Source organism: Manduca sexta, chromosome 28 (assembly GCF_014839805.1).
Source record: "Manduca sexta isolate Smith_Timp_Sample1 chromosome 28, JHU_Msex_v1.0, whole genome shotgun sequence".
In the NCBI taxonomy this organism is placed as follows: Eukaryota; Metazoa; Arthropoda; class Insecta; order Lepidoptera; family Sphingidae; genus Manduca; species Manduca sexta.
In genome coordinates this window covers 13,744,959-13,761,304 of record NC_051142.1, presented here as the reverse complement: position 1 = coordinate 13,761,304, position 16,346 = coordinate 13,744,959, and the positions used below count along the sequence as shown (strand labels likewise).

At 38.8% G+C, this 16,346-nt stretch overlaps 1 protein-coding gene across 1 annotated transcript; it reads right to left on the bottom strand.

The window, feature by feature from the left end:
• On the bottom strand, positions 1-16,183 carry LOC115455605 (DNA topoisomerase 2-binding protein 1). Its single transcript, XM_037444759.1, has 25 exons — positions 15,951-16,183; positions 14,848-14,989; positions 14,186-14,253; positions 13,707-13,814; positions 13,145-13,404; positions 12,679-12,854; positions 11,760-11,857; positions 11,525-11,644; positions 10,752-10,991; positions 10,213-10,387; positions 9,557-9,694; positions 8,880-9,079; positions 8,332-8,501; positions 7,641-7,840; positions 7,216-7,404; positions 6,807-6,929; positions 6,272-6,418; positions 5,255-5,406; positions 4,727-4,828; positions 4,533-4,583; positions 3,998-4,187; positions 3,665-3,792; positions 3,264-3,464; positions 2,716-2,948; positions 1-1,733 (listed from the first exon to the last, which is right to left on the bottom strand). Exons 1-25 carry the CDS (start codon positions 16,038-16,040, stop codon positions 1,538-1,540), a joined length of 3,897 nt encoding a protein of 1,298 aa, XP_037300656.1. The 5' UTR covers positions 16,041-16,183; the 3' UTR covers positions 1-1,537.
• Positions 16,184-16,346: the final 163 nt, after the last annotated feature.

Sequence of the window (16,346 nt, the reverse complement as noted above, 5' to 3'; positions counted from 1 at the left end):
TAACGATAAGAATGAATTAATATAAATTTATTGTCATTAAAATAGTGCAGAACAATAAACATATACAACGCCATAAACAGAGTTAAATAAATTACTTCATCTGGTTTTATATGTCATTGTGATAAATGCAGACATGTGAATAAACAGATAAAATATTGTAACTATGTATTACTCAACGATGTTTGCTTTATTTAATGCTACCTATCTAATTGTTTATTCAAACTCAATACTGGAACTAATATTTATTTATGATAACTCAGTTTTACACATAATATCATTAACATCTAGAGGTGTGAAATAATACAATTTTGAGATATACAACTTTGTTCGTGCAGTCTCGCACCCGTCCGTATATTACGGTCAGTGCAAAGTGGCATAACTCAAAAATCTAGATTCTAATGCCATTTTCTTAAGACGTTATTCATCTAAGGACGGAGCATTGCTGTGATAACAAGACTGTTTCTCAGCTTTGTTTATCTGACAGCCAATTAGATTCAAGTTGTATCGCAATATTACCCAATCACAACGGCCCTATATCTACACTATGCGAAGGCTGCCATGCCGTCAGCACTGAGAAACAGACTTGTTATCACAGAATGATCCGTCCTTAGATAAATAACGTCTATGAATAAGGGAGTAAATTTCTCACAAAAATTTCATTTTATGCACTGTCATTATCTCTAATTTAGTTTTAAAGAAATTTATATTAAACCCATTTTTTTTACTATGTGCTATCTCGAGTAACGGTCATAAACAATGCCAGTTCATCATTAACTCAAACTTAAATAAATATATATTACTAGCTCTTGCTCGCGGCTTCACCCGCGTGATGGAATTTTCCGAGATAAAAGTCCCGCTATATATTTTCCCGGAATAAAAAGTAGCCTATAACCTTCCCAGGGTCTGAAACTATCTCCATACCAAATTTAATAAAAATCCGTTCACTAGATTTTGGGAAAATCGATTACATACAGACAGAGAGAAAAGGGGACTGTGTTTTATAATATGTATAGATGTAATTTTCAAAGGTTAAAATACCGCATAATCCATGAATAAAATCTTTTGCTGCAATACCAGATAGAAATTACCCTCTTAAGTATTCGTTAGATTCATTATTTTTAAAACGACACGCGTTTTTTGGCATGAAGTTAGTCACTTTAACCGCCCTCTACACGTTTCATACTTCACTCTAAAGCTAATTTTATACTATAATTCTATTTACATGCGACTCGCTGTAAGTAATGCAAGTTTCAAAATTTGAAGGAGTTACCTTTTGCTAAGCTGTAATTGTTTACACAATTAAAATCGCCTGCTGAAGCCAACTTCAACAAATTTTCTTGCTAACTGCGACGCAACTTGTGACTAACTTCAGCCATGTTTGAATTGAACTGGGTGTTATTTTCCCACTCCCCACACACTTCAAACTGCCTTTGCCAGTATATTTCCCTCCAATTGAATCCTTCAAATGGTTTTTCCATTCACATTTCATTTCGGGTATCATAAAATGTGGTTCATAAAATTTCACACCTTCACGCTTTTAAGACAGTTTAAACTCGGGTAGGCAGTGTTCTTCGGGTTTCGGCGGTGGATCGTCAGTCAGGTAAGAGCTCAGAAGCACTGGGGCACAGACAGGTATCCTTCTTGATTTCAGCCACTGCGCGTCGCGTGCAGAGATTGGATACCGTTTGACATCAGCGAAGCACACTGTTATGCGGTCATTGTTGTACGGTGGTCTGTGGAAAAATTTGCTTTTGAAACTGGTGAACCGAAGTCTCATATGTTATAACTTAATATTATTAAAACTTACGGGACACATATTAAATTAGTAGATAGCTATACTAAGATAATGACTATAATGACATAATACATAATATAGATGATGACTATAATATAACTAAGATGTTTTTATTACATAGATACGTTGTCCGAGCTCAATACTGGCAAGACGAAAGTAAGGTAATTGCCCGACTTACGGCCAATGAGCGTACGGCACTAACGTTGTTACGTAACTGTCGATTTATATATATATCCTTTTCTAACGAATGTATGGTGCATCTTTTTATTCCTTCTTCGAACCAATTTGTAATTATATGTACAGGTACGTGAATATAGCAAATAGTGCGCCGTTTTTATGTGCCATTTTGTTAGTGTATGACGCGTCTATTTGTAAAACGTCATTGGATAGCAACACGGTTTTACTCACGAATTCGTAGTCGAAATCGCCGACTAGCGGCCAGTCAGCTTACACTCAGTGATCGAGAGGCCTCCGCGACGCGACGTCCTTTTAGCACTCGCCCTTAAAGATGACCTACTCAGTAGGTTGAAACTGTTCGGTGATTCCGACTGCGAATTCCTGAGTACAACCTTGTTGCTATCTACTAATGTAATAACTTGTTTAGTGTTATCGTTGTTTCTCTATGTCTAGCCTAACGTAATAGTAGTGCTGTGTTTCATTGTAATACACCTTGGACAACTTAACATGCAATTTCTTAAGATGACAAATAGTCTCAGACATATTTTACAATTAAAATTACAAGTTATAACATTCGCCTACATTCTCGTCCATTGTTGAATAGGGGACGAAGTTATTGACATAGAAAATTAAAATACAAACTGAACCGCCTTTACCAGAACAATGATATATCTGGAGACAAAAATACTAAATGTAAAATACAAACTGCAACGCCTTTACCAGAATAGGACCACAATACTAACTCATCATCGGGAGCGAGTCCATCGCCCGCAGAGACGAGTCTCGCGAGGAGACGACGGCGCGGCGGCGGCACGTGAAGCAGCGCCACCACGCCTGTGAAGGGGCCGCCACCGCCACCAACACCAGCAGCTCGCCTGCAGCGCCAGCGGTGCGCCGCCGCGGCCAGCACGCGCTCCGCTCCCGACACCGCGGGAAGGCACGTGGCTAGAGGATTGCCCCATTCGTATTCTTCTTCCTGAAATCGTAAAATAATAGGCGGTATCAATTACATTGCATTACAATTATTTGCGCATTATTTTTTGTACTACGACATGTATTCTATATTCAAGATGTGACTAAACCACTCTCTGATGCAGCACTAAATAATAGTTGCCACTGACTAAAAACTTCAGCAAATTAAACCAACAACATCAATCATAACAAGTACACATTACTCATAACAGTTCCGCATACTCCCAAACTGCTTCTCACCACTTTTTGAAATCAATCAATGAACCTATCGCCCCCACTTCGCAAAATAAAACTTCGCAAATGAGCACATAGTACTTACCGCTAAAAATTTGTTCGCCTGCCGACTCCTGGCCGCGTATGCGGGGTGCAGCACCCAGCGGCCTGCCGCTATGGAGCCGAGCATCTTCTCACTGCGGCCTGGTGCCGCGCATAGTAGATGCGTCATCTCCGGGTCCAGCTCGGTACCTTCGCACACCTCCCCGCCTAGGTACTGGATCATTTCGATGATTTCTTCGCGATTCTGCAAGCATATTGCATTTACAGTCTGGTTGGAACGAGTTAACGATCGACTCGATAGTAACAATAGACATGATTGTGATTGGTCGAGAGAACGACACGTGTGACACATGTTACAGTGACGACCAATCACAATGCAAGCACACAAATATTCGTGTCGTATTCCTTATGTCACGTTACAGAGACGTTACATTTGTTACTCACATCGACATTGGAAGAGAGCATGAACTTTTTGATCTGCGACTGTGGTGGTTGCAGTGGCCGCGCGGGCGATGTATCATCCCACCCCACTGTGTTGGGCTGAGACTCCGGGCCCGGCTCGGATTCTGGGGCTGAAAAAAAGAAAATTAGTATCAGTCGTGGTCTTGCAACGTGAGCCTTGATCTTTTCCATCTCAGCGAGCAACTTAACGCCTAGCCATAGGTTCAGTGACATAACCGTTGAAGCTACTTAGGCTTGACAGTATAATCCCCCCCCCGCCCAAATAATAAAATTCTCGCATATGAATGACTCTCCTTCTACCATAACATTACCAACCGGGCGGCGGCGCGAGGCTGACGGAGTCCCTGGTGGAGCGGCGCGGCTTCTGCGAGCTGAGCCGGCCCGCCAGCACCGCGTTGAGCCGCTGCAGCTGTGCGTCCAGTGACGGGGGGACCGCGGGCGAGCCGGCCGCGGGGGCGGGCCGCTTGTCCTCCGCCAGGCTCGAGTTTAGGGCTCCACCTGCACACTAAAAATATAAGCAGTTACTGAATGGTCATGACGTCAGAGGTCAATTCGGAATTCGGAACTTGGGTGTATGATTGCAGTGTTTTTTGGCGCGATGGAGGGGATAGCAAAGGAAGTTTTATTTCGTAATGATTTTGCCACGCAATGATAAAATAAAACAATCGTGAGATTGTATACCGGCCTATTGTACTGGATATATACTGTCTGACCCGAGTACGAACATTGTTAAAACGAACCAATTAGACGGATTTGTGTCAAGTGTAAAGCGATCACTATCTAGATGACATATATTTCCCAGATTTTTAATCCATGGCAATGAAGCTGCATATTGAATATAGCAACCAACCTGATCTTGCGAAATTTTTGCCATTTTGGCTGGCGGTGTGTCCTCTTGGTCCTGAAAACGTGTAAATTTTTTAATAATTTAGCCGCAGCTTGCGTACACAACTTATACAGCGTGTTACAAAAAGACAGTATGAATTTTGTATAGGGGGATTATTTTTTTTGTACTGTGAAAAATAATGACTTATAAAATCTTACCAGCAAATGCAATTTTCTCGGAGCGAGGTGATGGTCAGAAGGAGTCGATGGCGCGTCTCCGTTGAACTGCGCCAGGAATCTGTTACGGATCTCCGACAGCGGCTATTATAGACAATATTATTGTTAATTCAAATGAAAGGTAAATTATAAACTCGGTAGTTAGAAGTAAATATTTTTTTATATCAGTCGAGGAAACGTTAAAGGTCTGCTATTTAATTGAATATTACAAACAGCAGCGATACAACCTAAAACTTTAATTACAAAGTACTAATAACTACTTATATACTATATAAGCGATTGACACCATACGACATCATCTCATGATAGGCCTCTAACTACCCAGAGATTAGGTTCAAACACAGGTACTTACATACTATTTGGATGGGGTTTACGTGAGGTAGTCTATCTGGCCCCTATAGTACTCTCTACATAGTCCGTAAGACCAGTTAAACCAACAACCGTTCCTCTCATCACCCAAGTAATGCTAGCGATAACGCGTTCCTGCTCGCGAAAATAAACGATACTCACAGTATTAACATTGGTGGGAGTCTGTTCTTGTTTTGAGGGTAATTCATTGACGACCCTCCACAGTCGTTTCCGCGCGTCGGGCGACAGCCTGCCCGAGCCGGGCCGGAGCGCGGCGCCAAACGCGCTATCTGGAGTGGGAAGGTTCTTGTCGACTGTGGAAAAAAAATTGAAATTGAGAGTGAGTGAATGAGCGCAAGAGAGAGTGCAAATAACGACGCCTATAGACGTCCATAATACCAAAAGAATTGATAATGATTACAGTGAATTTGACACGCCGTAAAGGAGCATAGATATCGCTTTACGTTAACTTTCTGTGACACATTGCTGGCTCATTATTACAAGGATGTATGTTAATTTTTGTTAATGTTGTAATGAAATGAAATGAAATGAAATGAAATGAAATGAAATAATTTATTTGAATCTGTAAAATGTTATACATTATTTAGATTCCGTCAATATTAACTCTACCACCAGTTCGGAAAGCAGTTTTCACCAGAGAAGAACGGGCAAGAAACTCTGGTGTTGCTCTTTTCAATCAGTTTAGGGTAAAGACTACAGTACATGATAAAGTGAAAAGAGAAAAAAAAAGAGCAGTTCATTTATAGGCTCGTGAAATAAGGAATAAATTAATTTAAATTTTTATATGACTGCACAACCCTCTCAGGAATCATGAAAAATTATACTTAAATTTTTTGTAAGAATTATAAAATACAATAAATAATTCTTGGTTCACCTTTTACTTACCTTTCTGGATTATAGGTTTTTTAAAAAAAAAGACGGACTCGTGTAATATATGTAATTCAACTCGTGCAAAATATAACAGAGAACCTTTTAACAGTGAAAGCCAGTGACATGTGACCCTGGCAGCGATGGATCATCCTTATCATTAAATCAAGCCACAGCCCGGCATTACTATTTTTAAAAACCATTCTAAGTTGGAATATTCTAATACTCGTATTGAATATACATACTGCTCAGTAAGTACATATTGAAGAGTAGATAATTATTATGGCTCACATGGATCACGAGGCGTGCGTATGGGATCGGACGGTAGGTCACCACGCCGCAACGCCTGCAGGCGTCGGCGGGTAGTCGGGCTGAGTAATTGCAGGTTCGGCGTCGAGAGAGCATCTTCTAGCGGTGGCGTGCGGACTGCCGCGCTATCTATGGGTAATGCACATACTATCAGTAATGTAGCCCTGGTACAAAGTCAGTAACAAAATTGTGTATCGACCAAAATAAGTAGATCAAACCCGATCACACATTCATTTTGTTAGAAAACTAGTGAACGTAGTCCCATCCTTTAAGAATTGTTGGGAAATAAAAAAACCGAGTAGATAAACATTGCTATTATTTACTGGCAGGCGTATAACATAAAAATCCGAAAAACATATTTTTTGCTGATTTACTGTTAGTTCTCAGCAATTGGATGTATAAAGCAGCAGACCGGGCTCTGTGGCGTAGCTTGGGAGAGACTGACGGACTGTAAAGGGCTGATGATGATGATGACTGTTAGTTTATAACTGTACAGAAAAGTTATTTGGCACTGTACCTATTTTATCATCGTCCCTCACTTCATGTAGTCTACTGGGCGTCTCTTGTGAGTCTCCGCCGAGTAACCCCTGTCGGGCCATCGCTATATATCTCGATGCTGGAGACATCTCATCCGTACCATCTACAAATAATAAGCATTGACGTAATATGCATAAGTAAGCAAAAATAGTCATTAACACGTTGACTGTGGCACACTCGATAGATGTGTTCTTGTCAAGTAACGCGGGTTCGCATAGCATACAACTGGAGTGTTGAATAAAGACTGTATCACTCGCGTTATCTCGCCAGATGCCAGAGTGGAACAACACACTCCGAGCGTAGTGCGCTGCACTGTTCGTTATTTTGGCGCCACAGTCAATGTTTATAAAGATAGTATCTATTAATAAAGTATAGATTGACAAACATACCATTCCCCAGTTTTGCTTTAGGAGTATTCTTAGGTGTGTTTTCGGCGCTGGGCACTGAGCCACGGCGCGGCAAAGCCGATCCCTGCGGCGGCAGCATAGCGTTCTCCTTGTCTACAGACTCATTTGGCTGTACGATAGGATTTCCTTCGGCTTTAGCTTCTTCCGGCAGCTTTGCTGGCGATGGTGGTGCTGACAGTATAAGAAAGCATTATTTTTCTATATTTGTTAGGCGGTCAATTCGCAATGCAAACGAAATGCTAATCTATACCGACAATAAATCGATTATCTATATAGATTATCTATATTAATCGATTATCGATCAATAAATGATCTCTAAAGAAGTTAAAAAATATATTCTGACGGGTATATTTCGCGGTCGATCCGAAGGTAGCCCTACATTAATTGCAATCGTCTGTAAGCCATACCTTTAGTTTCGCCAACAAGATGTCCTCTCTCGCTCACTCTCTTCCCCTCCTTGGCGCAAGCCATCAACCACGACGCCTTCACTGCAGGCAGCCCCCACTTCAAAGCGCCAGTATACTTATCTCCCACGGGCGTGGGACATATCAGATGCGTGGACGCCAAGGCATTGGCAGTGTTGCGACGGCAGAAGCGAAGCTGGGTTCTGAAATAATTCCGTGATTTAGATAAGTGATTTGCGCTATGGTTTTATCTTCAGCACATGCTTGATCAGAGTGTATCAGTTGTTTTATACATCCATTCTATTTCCATCGCCCAGCAGCAATGTGTAGTCACTGTTGTGTTCCAGTTTGTAGGACATTGTAGCCAGTGTTACTACTGGATATAATAAGACTTAACTTCTCATGTCTCAGGTTAGCGAGCGCATTGGAATACCAAACAATATTTGTAATTCAAGGTATTGGATGGTGTTTCTACTGTTTACGGGCGGTTGTATCACTTGTCATCAGACGAATCTCGAAGCTCGTCTCGTCAATCAAAGCAATACAAAAACCCTGTCTATGTTATGTAGTGTCAATTTAGCTTCTTTGGGAACAAGAGGCCGATAGCATCATATCGGTCTTTTAAACACGACCCCACTACTGAGCACAGATTTTCAAATAGATTCTCTAATATTTAGACTCGATGTTTCCTTACGTGGCTCCCAGCAGCTTGGCCAGCTCGTCCAAGAATGCTCGTTCGATGCCACTGTACGTGCTGAGACTGGCCACCACGCCTCGCAGCGGCGCGGTGCTCCAGCTGGCCAACCGCACTGGACGGTGGTAGTACTGGATCGGCACCAGTTCTTGTTGGGAGAGGCAGTCTTTCTGTAAGAGATATTGATAGTGTTTTATAATATTTATTTTTTATGCTATTTTAGCATTTCATAGAATGGCTATATATGTACATAAACAATGAACAAAAAGGTTTTGAATTGATTATTAGAACGATAAATGAAGAGATGACATGAATTATTCATAAATATTTTTTAAATATGCAAATAAATTTATGGTACAATATTTTATTGATCAGAAATAATCAAGGAATTTAAAAAATGTTCAATTACTTCTTGATATTATCCCCAACAGAACCACTCAACTTTACCTCGATAATATAACCGCAAATATGTGTAACTACTACACCTACCTACCTATCTACCACATAACCTACCGTTTACACTAAAAGCAAACTAATCCACCACTCACCACCCAGAACACAGTGACTGGCTCAGCACTGGCAGTGAGCAGCTCCTCGGGGTCGAAGTCGAGCGGCACGAGCGCGTGCGAGGCCCCCGCCGCCCCCGCCGCCGCCCCCGCCCCGCACAGCGCGCCCCCCGCCGCCGACACCTCCGCGCCGATCTCGATAATCGCCTCCTCGTCGAGGCCTTGCACTACGAACTTTATACCTGGACATAGCACCGCCATTACTATCATCATGGTCATCGTCGGTCATCGATGCAAAGAATACAAGTTATACGAATACGCTTTGTACTGTTCGAAAGATAAATGAATTTTCACGGTCGTTCGTAGTTCGAAAAATAAATCAATCTTCACGGTGTTTGAAACCTACTAACTGTCAATTTCGATAAATGATCCCGATCTCAATCTCGATCCGATTCCGAACCAATCAAAATATTTATTTTAAAAATTGTCTAATTGGTTCATTTTATTTATTTATTTATTTAAGACTTATATATTCCTATATACTTATATAGGCGGACTTAATGCCAAAGGCATTTTCTACCAGTCTACCTTCAGATGGTGCAGAGATAAACAAGGTAGGTGCATTAATTGTAATTAATAAAATATTTTTTTTTCCGCAATGGATCGATAAAACTGATTGGGATCGTTTATTGAAAGTTGCTGTTACTGTTTTCACTAACCTCTAAATATTTGTTCTATTTCTTCAGTAGGATCTTCACCATCTTCCGTGATGTCTGGATGTTCGTTTGTAGTGGAATTAGGAGCAACTCGTTCTGGTGTTTTCTCTCTATCTAACGGTACGTTTTCTACTGCGGCTTCTGGATAGTCAAAACATTTTGTACATTGAAATACTATAAAATTACTATAGTATTGTTTAGAGGCATCAGGCTTTCTCCATACTGACACGGCAAAGTAACTCCACTACACCTGATGGTAAGTGATGTCGCATCCATATAGAGTATCGACTGACGTAATTTATTGTTGGTAAATAACTCAACTATATCTGAAGCTAAATGAAGTGGCATCCAGATAGAGTATCACCTGACGTGATTTATCCTTCACAAGTTGATAAAATTATGCCGGCAAAACCGAAAAGACTGGGCCTGGTACGCAAAAGACTTAAGGGCCATTGCGGCGAGTTTTAATGCGAATAACTTCATTGAAATAAAACTATTTTACGGAACTTATCGCGGTTTTTATATTATAATTATCTCCCGACGTTTCGAAGACTTTGCAGCCTTTGTGGTCACGGGGTGGTCCGGCCCTAACTAACTTCACTTTCCGTTGGCTGTGACTAACTTCAGACTGGAAATAAGTATAAAAATAAATAACTTACGGCTTAAGTAATGGTTGACAAGTTCATCTTCAGGCTCCACCTCCACGGTTGGTGGCGGGAGGTCCAGCGGTTCCCGGCGAAGGAGCTGCAAGTTCTTTTTGCTCATAGGAGACGCTTCTGCCGGTTGCTTGCGTGCGCACTTCACTGGTGTTGACGTGGTGGTGTGTATGAGGTACTGATTAAGAATAAATTTGCATGTGAACATTCGTTATTTTTCATACGTGATTTTTAGTATTTCAATCGAAAGAAATATAACACCACACAATATTGTATTAAAAATTTTCTATGAGGGAAATAAATTAAATTTATTTAGCAACTTTATGACGTCACTAGGTACTAAAATGATCAACATAGCACTAATCCCATTTTCAAACAACGATCCCAATCGCTTTTTTTGATCTATCTCAAAAATAGACCAATAAGAACAAAGTTTATTTGACATGCTCACAAATGACTATTATTCATTGGTTTATACTCGGGATCGAATCGAGGATAAAGTTTGTTTTTTTTTTTTTTTGTAAACGGCTGTAATTACCGACCGGCGTCTCATCCAACGGCTTGCCAGCCTTGACGCTCCGCAGCAGCCACAGCGGCGACAGGAGCCGCGCAGACGGCGGTAGGTCCCGCGCTGCCGCCGCGCCCCCCGCGCCCCCCGCGCCGCTCGCCAGCAGCGCGTGCGTGAGGCGCGCGTGCGGCGCGTCGTAGCGCACGCCGCCGCACCGCGACACCGCCGCCGCGCACACCTCGCGCGCCCGACCAGACATGTTCACTAGCCAGATCTACAAATCGCACTCTTAATAAAATAATGACCCATTCCAAAATTGACAATTTGTGGGAATCGTCAAACAACCAATTTCTGTTTGCGACCTTTTAGTTTTTTCCCTTGTTTTTTTCATTCTATAAGTTTCATATACTTATCTTTAATAAGCTCAATTTTATAGCAACTTCAAAAGAAAAGGTAGCAAATTAAAATTAGTTTTCCGACGACTGCCACAAATTAACAAATTGGAAATAGGTCATTATTTTATTAAGAGTGCGAAATATTCACTATTACTTATTAAATAACATTTTTTTTTTATACGTAAACAGTAAAGTTAAAGGGGTCACGCTGACGCCGTGTGATACGGACCAGCACTATCAAGTTAAACATTACATACGAAATTATAAAATTCATTTCATGCACAACAGTAGTAATGGCATTGATATATCCCAAAACATTTAAGGGATTGTCGAATGTGTCAATAAGTGTACCTGAATTAATCTGATTAGTTCCTCAAACTCGCAATAAACTAAGAAATAATATGAAACTTACACAAAATCCGTCAAATATAGGTCCAGCCTTTTTGATGTCATTCATGTCGAAACTGTCCAGCTCTATCTGCAACTCCTTGTCGATAGAGGTGTCGTTGGCCTTACGTGATTCTTGCGATAGCTGCAAAAAAAAAATTATTTGCAATATAACTTAATTTAGTTTATCAGTTTTAATACTTTGCTATTTTCATCCGAATATTTAAATGTAATTTATAGCTATTTATTAATTTATTTACCTTTATTTTCCCAGACGTGGTAGACACATCCGCCGATCTAGTCTCGTCGACGAAGTTACTAGGTGGTCTTAGATTTGTGATTCTGGAGAAATTTAAACCTAAAAGAGAATAACAATGTAAGAAATAAACTACGGTACCTGTCAGTAAAGTAAGTAAGCTATAAAATGAGTCAGTATGAACGACAAAATAACACAAATATGTGACTATGGAGGGTAGAGGTAAGGAGCACCGTCTCAGTGTATCAAAAAGTGTCCATCAAAACAGGGAAAATAAGGATGGCGCTGCGATCGCATAGGAATTCAATTCAAAATTCACTTTTAATGTATCACTCACACGTGTTTTCACTGCAGTTTCTTGGTTATATTGACAAAACTACTTACAACTACACAAGCAGTTGAGATTCTGTATACTGGCATTTTATTGACTACTTGAATCATGAAAAGATTTGATTTGTTCATTTGGCTTACTTCACTCACTATTAAAGCAACCACATTCGTATCGTAGTTTTTCGTACGCCAGCGCTATTGTGGTAGGTACTTGAAACAGACGGTGCTCCTTACCTCTACCCTCCATATATATGACTAACAACGCTCTACGACAGGTACTTAATGCGAACCTTTAATGGTTAAAGTGTCATTGTTTATAAATAAAAATATGGTGTATAACGTGACAGGTTTTATATATCTATCCGAGTTTTAGCGACTTTTTGTTGTGACCAAACTATGTTATTCTTTTTTTGCTTATCCTGGCGATAAATCTGTCGCTTAGATTTTTATTTTTATTAGCGTTGACGATTCTAAATAGGCAGGTGTCATAGCTACAACCCCACAGCAGATACGTGTTTTATATACCGATACTTCGATCCTATTATGTAGTTTGTATTATGTCTAATTTTATATATTTATACATAATGACTCACTCATGTCAGGCAGCCGATGTTCAGCCAGCGGTGACGATGTAGACGCTCCTACTATTTTGTATTTAGCTACTGGTAAAGCGACTCCTTTTTCCGCTGAATCTTTCACCCATGATGGTAAAACACACACTTTGCCGTACTCTAATGCCGCTTTGTACTTTTCGCTGCCTACACCCTCTCTGCAAAAGGATTTTTTAATATAACTGAATAACAATACAAGCAGAGAACTTGTCAATCACTCAAATAAGAAAAATTCTTGAAAAATATTTGGCATTTCTATTACGGCGTATAAACATTCCATCACAATATAGTATATGGTTAGATAAATAATTTTAACACACTATCTATGTTCTATGTTGAGGGACTCCTTTTTCTGCACTTAGCCTGTAGGTCGGGCCATTGTGCGTGATATGCCGGCTATTAATTTTAACACACATAATGTAACTATTTCTAACATAAACAAACTCACTTTGTCAATACCACCACATCGGTAGTCTCACTCTGAAATGCTCCTGAGAAGTTGCCACCATGCTGATTGACTAGCTTCATTATCATCTGCTTGTCTCTCTTAGGTATTCCTGACGTGGTCACCTCCAAGTTAGCAAATGGTGGTAGACGGTAGTTGTTGAAGTCCAAAGAAGCTCCGCTAACGTTTAGGCGAAGGGCTGCCTCCCATACCGCGTCTACCCATGTCTCGGACATTACTGGAATGCCTATTTCTACTGATCTCTGGAATAGGGATAGTTAAATTATATAAATTGTCTATACTAATATATAAAACTAAAGAGTTTGTTTAGTGGAACTTGCTAATCTTAGGAAATAATAAACCGATTTTGTTTTTTTTATAGGCTACTTTTTATCCTAGAAAACCGTTTTCAGAAGGAGCTTATAGCGAGGCAAAAGCTATTTGTAAGATAAAAGTCTCGTTTTCATTTACCAGTTTTATTATGAAACAAAACAAGCCTAGCAATACCTCGCAAATTTTGGCGTAAACATCGCATTGTATGAAATATTACAATAATTCCACTTACCACATACTTCACAGATAACACAGTATCAGATATTAAATGTGTTGTTTCATCTGTCAAAACTGTGTTATATGTTCCACCCATCCAGTGCACTTTGATTTTTATGATTTCCTAAAAATATACAGTTCATCATAAAGGAAAGAAAAAGAAAATTATTAACATTACAAAAACTCACAATCAAAAGTATTTTATGATTGAACATCTATTAATATCGTTCAAACACATAAGTCACTGGCTCATTATTACAAGGTCCTTTGTTAAATTGTCACTCATGTTAAAAAGACAAAATTGACATTTTTTTTATGTTGGCAAAAATTAAAATAGACAACAATTCATGTTTTTTTTTTATCATTTGAGATTATTGGAAATTTTCACTGAAAACATCTTAGAATCATGTGATATAAATTATTTAATTTGCTCATCTAATATGACATGGAACCTTGTAACAGAGAGTGAGAGAGGTGTTGGTCAATATTACAAACCTTCTTGTCTTTAGTCAAACCACTGGCGGTGACCACTAAGCCTCTCATGGCCACCGGGTACACAGGTTCTGTGGGCCAGATGGTATTGGCATGCCTTCCCGTCAAACAACAGCATGACAGACAAGGGGACCCACCAACCCTAAATACAAAAATTAGAGGCATATAATAATAATAGAAACAACAGATCATTAAGGTTAATCAAAACACATCACAAATTTATCCCCTGAAGGGGGTCTGCACTGGTGCAACTAAGGCACCCACTTTTCGCCGAGTGATTTCCGTCCCATGATGTGATTGGGGGACAGCTTAACGCCAATGTTATATCATGATGAAATAATTATTTATTATAATAAGTCCACTTAAAATGTATGCTCAAAGAGTATGTTCAGGTGTATAGTAGGAAAGAGGTTATTTTTAAAAATAATATTTTGGTTTATTTGTTCTGAAATCAGATTGTGTCAACAGCAATTTCTCTACATATAATTGTGTAGCTAAGATCAACAGGTATGTACAAAATCTACAGCACATGCCTTTTCAATTTACCACTTTGTTAAATAGTTATTGTACATTAAAATTCTAACAAACAATTCATTCTTGTCTCTAACTTCTGAATATTTTCTACATTTCCAATGATATGTGAATACTTACAGGCATTTAGTAGCCCTTAGCCTCTTTGAAACAAAGTTCCCCTTCAAACTCAGACAGGACAAACACATCCCTCTTAGAGAGTCCTTCGAATTTCTTCCATTGGGACTCCTTCACCCATTTGGCATGAAGACCACTGCCTTTATGCTGCTCACATGTCTACAAACCAATTTAGAACATGTTGATATTAATCCAAGAAACAAACACCATTTCCAATGTTTTATTGTATTGATGTTTGAGTCACCTTCAAATAGTACATAGTGTGAGTAACATCTGAAGGAATATGGGTCTCTTTTGTAGTAGTATTTGTGATTGCCTGCATGCTAGTTTTTCCAAGATGAAAATCCTGTTTTATATTTTCCCAGGATAAAATGGAGTCTTTATTTTTAGTTAGACTTATATCAATGCATCAGTGACACAGTATTTCTTTCCATGCAGTAGTATTGTGTGATAATTGTATAAACATACAGACAGACAGAAAATATTGTAAAAACTGTTATTTTATCTTTGGTTACTCTAATAAAGACTTAGTTTTTTTTTCAATATCCATTATACACAGACATTGAACTGTTACAATTTTATAACTTGTGAAGATGTGATTTCTATCCCTACTCTCTAAAGAAGGTAGGTAAGCTTATTGCAAGGTATTTCAATATATATTATCAAAATAAGTTCATAAAACGGTGTTTATTTTAATGTTCAGCATGGACTTCATGTGGCTATAATAATGGAAAGGAAAAGTGTTGTTGACAACAAACATTTGTCATCTCAAACATCTATATATTTATACTTTACATCAAAAGTAAATAGGTTTTATTTATAATATTTTGTGTATTTTTTATGTTCTTACATATTAGAAGCATGTTCGTCTTGTAGAACTACTTAAAACTTTATACTGCTTTTTATTTTGTTTTTTTTTATAGTATATATACAGTATATAACTGAGGTTATAACTTATATTTGACGTAAACAGCATACCAGACATCATAAGCGCGGTAAAATTTTAGGATGAATTTATTATATATTCAGGAAAGAGGAACCTTTTTAAAAATAACATGCATTACCTAAATATGATGTTTTCACTAATAAATAATTGCATATATGTTTTTTGGATACTTACGACAAAAGCCAGTTGCATGTCCTCCGAGCATTCATTCTCACTTTCACAATCATTCGGTATAATAAACGTAACTTTTATATCTTCAGACATCGTTAATTATATTGTGGTCGTACAACGATCAGGGGTAATTATTCATTTTACCTTGAAATATCTAAATTGCAATATTCCGATAGCAGATTGTTTACAAAATTATTTGAATTTTGACTGCCATAATGTCACTACGATTGAATGAATGGAACTAAACGGAACGAATAAAGCCATAGATAATTCAACAGAATCAAAATAATATCTTTGATATTACATACCTTCCAAAAAATAAAATAATAGCATACAAGCTTGTATTACACATAAATGGGACAATAAACTATGTAAAAAGAAGGTGTCATAATAATTTAT